The sequence below is a fragment of the Limulus polyphemus genome, unplaced genomic scaffold, assembly GCF_000517525.1.
Source record: "Limulus polyphemus unplaced genomic scaffold, Limulus_polyphemus-2.1.2 Scaffold6892, whole genome shotgun sequence".
Taxonomy (NCBI): Eukaryota; Metazoa; Arthropoda; class Merostomata; order Xiphosura; family Limulidae; genus Limulus; species Limulus polyphemus.
This window is the reverse complement of record NW_013672502.1, coordinates 19,900-27,887: the sequence shown is the minus strand read 5'-3', so window position 1 is coordinate 27,887 and position 7,988 is coordinate 19,900. Positions and strand designations below refer to the sequence as shown.

At 33.0% G+C, this 7,988-nt stretch overlaps 1 protein-coding gene across 2 annotated transcripts in view; it reads left to right on the top strand.

The window, feature by feature from the left end:
- LOC106474164 (CD82 antigen-like) overlaps positions 1-7,988 on the top strand; it is a 34,549-nt gene that overhangs the window by 14,735 nt on the left and 11,826 nt on the right. For both annotated transcript variants that reach the window (XM_022402534.1, XM_013934856.2), the window contains exons 4-5: positions 2,199-2,251; positions 4,332-4,406. In XM_022402534.1, coding sequence (XP_022258242.1) covers positions 2,199-2,251; positions 4,332-4,406 — 128 coding nt within the window. The remainder of the gene's footprint in view (positions 1-2,198; positions 2,252-4,331; positions 4,407-7,988) is intronic.

The following is a 7,988-nucleotide window of genomic DNA, read 5'->3' as shown; positions in this document are numbered from 1 at the left end:
TTACTACAATAACATAAACTACGTTATGTAGACATATTTACTACAATAACATAAACTACGTTATGTGGACATATTTACTACAACATAAACTACGTTATGTAGACATATTTACTACAATAACATAAACTACGTTATGTAGACATATTTACTACAATAACATAAACTACGTTATGTAGACATATTTACTACAACAACATAAACTACGTTATGTAGACATATTTGCAACAATAACATAAACTACGTTATGTAGACATATTTAATAGAATAACATAAACTACGTTATGTAGACATATTTACTACAACAACATAAACTACGTTATGTAGACATATTTACTACAATAACATAAACTACGTTATGTAGACATATTTACTACAATAACATAAACTACGTTATGTAGACATATTTACTAGGAATAACATAAACTACGTTATGTAGACATATTTACTAGAATAACATAAACTACGTTATGTAGACATTTTTACTGCAATAAAAATTTTCCAATGAAAATATTACTTTGTCCAATTTCAGGGAAGTTTTTAAGAGAACGTTCTTACATATGCTGAGCCCTCCCCCAAGACCATTTTGCATTCCAATTTCAAGGAAGTTTGAAAGAGAATGTTTTTACACGTGCTGAGAGCCCCCTAAGACCAGTTCGCGTGCCCATTTTGATCGGCTTATCCCAGTTTGTGAACCATTGCTATAGATGACAAATATTTTCGATCAAATTCTAAACTTTTTCTTTTACAAGCACCATATCATAATACCATACAGTGTCTCTATAAGTTAAGTATATACATTTTTCACGTTATTGGAGTATTGTAGCAACAATTAAAAGTGTTACATTATTTTATCAATATAACTGTATTCACGGAAAATATATTATTTTTTACTGATACGGAAAAGTGTTTTTACCTTTTTTTTATTTGGTTTGAACTCACATAAAGCGTTATGTCAATAAAGGCTCGAACAACCAAGATATTAGTACAGAGAATAATATATTTTAATAGCCACTTACCTAATAAATATTTTGAAAAATTGCCAAGCCTTTTCGTAAGGAAATAATTAACTCAGTAACTTAGTATTAAGATTTAAGCAAAATATACAAGAGAACAACAAGGGAGAATTAGGTTAATCAAGGCTGTCTCTGGACGCCTTCTAAGAATTAAATTCATCGTTCGCGTCCCATTCCCATAAAAACGCGCTCCTCAACTTAAGTTCGTGGGTCACACAAAGTACCCCAAGAGTCGATGGTGGGTGCTGTTGACTAGCTGCCCCTCCTATCAGTTCCAACTGCGCTCGTGGCCTTTAAGAAAACCATCAAATTGGTAAATAATAAACTCACCTTTTATCTCCAACGAAATCATCGATTGACCTCTTCAATTCATGCACGAATCCGGGTTTCGATACTCGTGGACGGAAGTTCATTCCATAACCCAAACAACCTGTTGGAATAATAAAACAGGAAGTTAAGGTTTCTTCTCGTCCTATTTTTCTTCAGAATACAGCACGAAGAAACCCGGGGCTTTTATCCTATCGATCCCTCGGAGGATACTATAAACTCCAATAAGATCACCTTTTACCCGCCCCTCCCCCGAGTGGCACAGCGGTATGTCTGCGGACTTACAACGCTAGAATCCAGGTTTCGATACTCGTGGTGGGCAGAGTACATATAGTCCATTGTATATCTTTGTGCTTAATCACAAACAAACAAACAAACCTTTTACCCTTCTTTGTCTTTCCAAAGAGATCTGCCCCTATCCTTACAAGATAACCCCCTCGACCCCCAGAATCGTCCAAGTAGATTTCCTCTAAACCTAGGATTAAAGTAATTGAAATTTATTACTTGGAATATTTGAAAGCATTGCGCATGGGCAACGGCGGCAAGTACAAAAAAAAGTAATGGAGAGAATTATTATTATGACCAAATGTAAAACTTCTTTATTTCATATCTTAAGTGAGGTGTAAAAACAATATCACGTATGTTACCTTGACAACAGGATTAAGATGATACACATAATTAATAATAGTAATATTAACAGTCATTTTGTTGATGTTCAGTTTGTTATGATATACATCACATTTTTAATTAATATACGGAAAACATCATCAAATAGAAGGTTAAATCTCACTAAAGATGTGTAACGTTTTCTTGATGTCTAGTAACCTTATAATATATTGTTTTTCTGTGGTCAAACAGGATTGTTAGGTTGGGTCGGATCGTATAGACGAGGAGGATGTTTGTTGAATTTGGTAAGAAGACATACTTGTTGTTGTTGTTGATGATGTTCATTGCTATATTTTGTGAAGAGCTCTTTACGTACAGTTATTCAAACTGAAGGTTATATCTAAATATTAAGGGTAACTGCAGACAGCGAAAGGCAGTAGGAGTTGAGACGTTGTGGGTTAAAGCACTCAACTCCTAACACTTAACTGATTCTCCTTAGTTGCTGGCGAGTTGGACATTGGTATCTGTAACTTGTCTGATAGATGGAATATCCCCAACGCGTTTGGGCGCTATGGCCACAGACATTATCCGTTACGACTTAAAGATGACAACTTAAGATGGTAACTTAAGAATAGATTTGATTTTCCAGTCTTATTATAATGTTGTTTTGTATATACTGTATATAGCAAAACGAAACTTAAGGCAAATTTTGAAAATGCTTTTTATAAATCAAAATGTTAGAATGTTTAGCGGTAACAAAATTCAAACACAAAGTGTCATAAACCATTGCGCTGACAACAAGATAATTAAAAATTATACCATTTGCTAGGATCATTTGTTTGTTAGGTTAATTATTGAAACACAAAGTGTCATAAACCATTGCGCTAACAACAAGATAATTAAAAATTATACCATTTGCTAGGATCGTTTGTTTGTTAGGTTAATTATTGAAACACAAAGTGTCATAAACCATTGCGCTAACAACAAGATAATTAAAAATTATACCATTTGCTAGGATCGTTTGTTTGTTTGTTAGGTTAATTATTCAAACACAAAATGTCATAAACCATTGCGCTAACAACAAGATAATTAAAAATTATACCATTTGGTTAGGATCGTTTGTTTGTTTGGTTAATTTCGCGCATAGATACTCAAGGGTTATCTGCGTTAGCCGTCCCTAATTTAGAAGTGATAGAGTAGAGGGAAGGCAGATAGTCAATACCACCCACCACCAACTCTTGAGCCACTTTAATAAAATAAGTGGGAGTAACTGTCACATTATAACGCTCCTAAGGCTGAAAGCGCGAGCAGGTTCAGCAATGGGATTTTAATGTGCGAGTCGAGCGCCATAATAACGAGGCCACCTACACCAGGAAAGAACAAATGGTATTACTGTAAAGGAAAATATTTGCCTCAATATCTCTCAGAGGCGCTGGGATTCCCTGGCTATGAAAAATGAGGATAAAAATAACTAGCAGGGAAAATCAAATAGAAGCCAGAGTTTCGGTGTTAGAACCTACAACGTCCGAAACCTCACTGCCTCAGTCGTTTGTGGGTATGGTAGTTACCCCTATAAAACATTAATTTATGGGTATGGTAGTTACCCCTATACAACATTAATTTATGGGTATGGTAGTTACCCCTATACAACATTAATTTATGAGTATGGTAGTTACCCCTATAAAACATTAATTTATGGGTATGGTAGTTACCCCTATAAAACATTAATTTATGGGTATGGTAGTTACCCCTATAAAACATTAATTTATGGGTATGGTAGTTACCCCTATAAAACATTAATTTAATGTTATTATAATGATGTTAAACTTAGAATTACAGTATAACTATCTGTTAATGAGAAAAACACCCTTAATTTATACATTTGTGGAACACCCTTTAGCCATATATAGACATACACTGTAAATTTAAAAAAGTACTTTTTTTTTACTCAGTATACATTTCTTATAACTTTTTTATAAGATTAATGTTTCCAACCGATGGCTCAGCAATAACCTTGCAGACTTATAACGCTAAAATCGGGGTTTGGTGCTCGAGGGAGTGGGGATCCATGTCATACAGTCAAATCTGCCCGGTTTCGGAGAAAAAATCATCACTTCTGGTTGAGCATGGAAACATTAACTTTGAAATTTATTTTCATAAATTTTGATTATAAAAGTTAAAACTTAAGAGCACTATTTGAGAATATACTGTATACTTCCAGTTCCTATTCCTAACAGTATTATCGTTAGCAATTTTTAGGATCTAGTATTTTCTATAAATAATATTAATTTCCTTCTTTCCAGTTCCTATTCCTTACAGTATTATCGTTAGCAATTTTTAGGATCTAGTATTTTCTATAAATAAAATTAATTACCTTTTTTCCAGTTCCTATTCCTTACAGTATTATCGTTAGCTTCAGAAGTTGGTGGTATTATTGCCTTGAACATCATGCAAACAAAGGTAATTTAATGGTTTACAGTTTATATTAAAAGTAACAATATTCAATTCGTTGACAAGGTAATGATTTTTTTTTTTAATATTTTAATAAGTACAACACAGGACAAATTACATTGTAATATCCTTATAATACTAATAGAAAGATAGACAATGAACGTGTAAAAGTAAAAACGAATAACCTTTAAACGATTCGTGGAAAATCATATACTAAGGTGATAATAGTAAATTTGGTACAAAAGATGAAGTTACTTACATGAATACATGAAGATGTGAGTAGATAGTTTGTTTTATAAGTTAACTTTCAGAAGTTAGAAAAAGTAAAGATATTTCCTTTCAATGTTTATTAATAAATATTAAATAACAATAAATATTATTTCAATGTTAATTATGTGTTTTAATTCGCAGGGCTTCCACTGGTTTCCTTTTGTTTGTATCAGGTTCATGTTTTAATACAGAGACATTATGTTCTGAAAATGTGAGGTATTGATATTGCATCTGGTATTTTACATGTAAAAGGAGTTTTTTTTTATCTCTTTGTTGAATTTATGCCCAGTTTCACCTGTATAGGAACCAGAACGTTTGTTACATTGTCTTTTGTATATGGTTCCTGGTTGTGGAGGTTAATTACACATCTGTCTTAGCATGTGTTTCATTTTTGTTTTTGGGGTGAACACAAATCTTGTATGGATATTTATGTTGAATATTATGTATTAGTCTTTGCCATATTTCATTAAGGGGAATGTTTAGGTTTTCAATGAATGAAATTGTGCCAGTGATGTTTTTATTATGTTGTTTTGTGGAGCGTTGAGTGAATGAGGGTACAAATGAGGGTGAACTGTTCTGATTGGAAACTTGTTTGGGCCTGTTTTTATTATGTTGTTTTGTGGAGTGTTGAGTGAATGAAGGTGAACTGTTCTAATGGGAACTTGTTAGGGCCTGTTTTTATTATGTTGTTTTGTGGAGTGTTGAGTGAATGAGGGTACAAATGAAGGTGAACTGTTCTAATGGGAAACTTGTTTGGGCCTGTTTTTATTATGTTGTTTTGTGGAGTGTTGAGTGAATGAGGGTACAAATGAAGGTGAACTGTTCTAATGGGAAACTTGTTTGGGCCTGTTTTTATTATGTTGTTTTGTGGAGTGTTGAGTGAATGAGGGTAAACTGTTCTAATGGGAAACTTGTTTGGGCCTGTAAAACATCTGGTTAGGTATGTATTATCTTTATCGATGTTACCCCTGGTGCATATAGTGTAGGCTAAATGAATTAAACCTTTTAGTGTACCTAGTTTACTGTGTATTGATTGGAAAACCAGTTAACGTAGTTTTCACTGTGTGTGTTTTTTTTTCTGTAAACTTTCATGCTGAAATTATGGGATGTTAATGTTCTAAATGTTACCACCACTCAATGTTTACTTTAAATTATGGGATGATTGAGTGGTGGTAACATTTAGAACATTAACTTTATTTTTAGAATCTCCTAATTCTACGTTGATAACAACTATAAAAATAAGGTCAACAGAAATATACCCTAATAAAAATATTATCTTTAATAAGTATTCTTCATGCAAACTTGTTGAAATGCGTCCTATAAACCCTTTATTTTCACATAACACTACTTAACACTAAAATAGTTTCTGAAAACGACTAACATTATAACCTTCTATATAGAAACCTATAAATCAAAAGCTCAAACTTGAACAATATTTTTTTTAGTGAGATTGTCTTTGATCTAGTTCGTTCTCAGTTAGATTTTTTGTTCTAGTTCATTGTCAGTGACATTAATTTTGACTTAGTTCTTTCTCAGTGAGATTGCCTTTCCATAAGTCTGTTCTAAATGAGATTGAATTTGACATAGATCGTTCTCAGGAGCTTGTGTTTGATCTAGATCCTTCTCAGTCAAATTTTCTTTTGCCTAGTTCGTTTCATGTGAGCCGTTCTTTTACCCAGTTCGTTCTAAGTGAGATTATCTTACATTTACGTCATGCTCAATGAGAGTGAGAATGTCATTGATCTTGATGTTTTTGATATACTTCACGTTCAATTAGAGTGAGAATGTCATTGATCTTGATGTTTTTGACTTAGTTCTTCTCCATGAGACTTTGATATACTTCGTTCTCGATGAAATTTTCTTTTTGAGTGATATTGTGTTTGATCTAGCACATTCTCAGCGAGATTGTTTTTGATATACTTCACGTTCAATGATACTGTCTCTTATGTAGTTCGTTCTCAGTAAGATTGTCTTTGATCTAGTTCGTTCTCAGAGATGTTATCATTGATCCAGATCATTCTAATTGAAACTGTCTTTTACCTAGTTCGTTCTCAGTAAGATTGTTTTTGATCTAGTTCGTTCTCAGAGATGTTATCATTGATCTAGATCATTCTAATTGAAACTGTCTTTTACCTAGTTCGTTCTCAGATAGATTGTCTTTGATCTAGTTCGTTCTCAGAGATGTTATCATTGATCTAGATCATTCTAATTGAAACTGTCTTTTACCTAGTTCGTTCTCAGATAGATTGTCTTTGATCTAGTTCGTTCTCAGAGATGTTATCATTGATCTAGATCATTCTAATTGAAACTGTCTTTTACCTAGTTCGTTCTCAGATAGACTGTCTTTGATCTAGTTCGTTCTCAGAGATGTTATCATTGATCTAGATCATTCTAATTGAAACTGTCTTTTACCTAGTTCGCTCTCAGATAGATTGTCTTTGATCTAGTTCGTTCTCAGAGATGTTATTATTGATCTAGATCATTCTAGTTGAAACTGTCTTTTACCTAGTTCGTTCTCAGATAGATTGTCTTTGATCTAGTTCGTTCTCAGAGATGTTATCATTGATCTAGATCATTCTAATTGAAACTGTCTTTTATCTAGTTCGTTCTCAGATAGATTTTTTTATAGTTCGTTGTCAGTAACATTAACTTTGACCTATTTCTTTCTCATTGAGATTGCATTTCATGTAGTTCATTTTAAATGAGACTGAATTTGACATTCGTCGTTCTCAGTCAAATTTTCTTTGATCTAGATCGTTCTCCGTGAGCTTTACTTTTACCTAGTTCGTTTCCAGTTAGATTGTCATTGTTCTAATTTCTTTTAAGTTGAATGACATTAACTTTGACCAGGTTCGTTCTTAGTGAGATTGTATTTTATTTAATACATTCTCAGATATATTGTGTTTGTTCTAGTTCGTTGTCTTTGACATTAACATTGACTTAGTTCATTCTCGGAGAGATTTTTCTTTTGTTTTAATTCGTTCTCAGAGAGATTGCATGTGTTTTTGTTCGTTCTCAGTGACATTATCTTTGACCGCGTTCATTGTTTTTGACTTAGTCACTTTCAGACATTCTCTCTCTCTCTCATTTAGTTCGTTCTCAGTGAAACTGTTTTTGTTCCATTTCGTTCTTATTGAGATTGTTTTTGAGTTAGTTCATTCTGAGTGAATCTTTGACCTAACTGGTTGTCAGTGAGATTGTCTTTGATCTAGTTCGTTGTTAATGAGATTGTTTTTGTTAGAATTTGTCCTCAATGAGATGGATTTTGATGGAGTTCATTCTCAATGTGATTGTCTTTGACGTAGTTCGATGTCAGTGAGT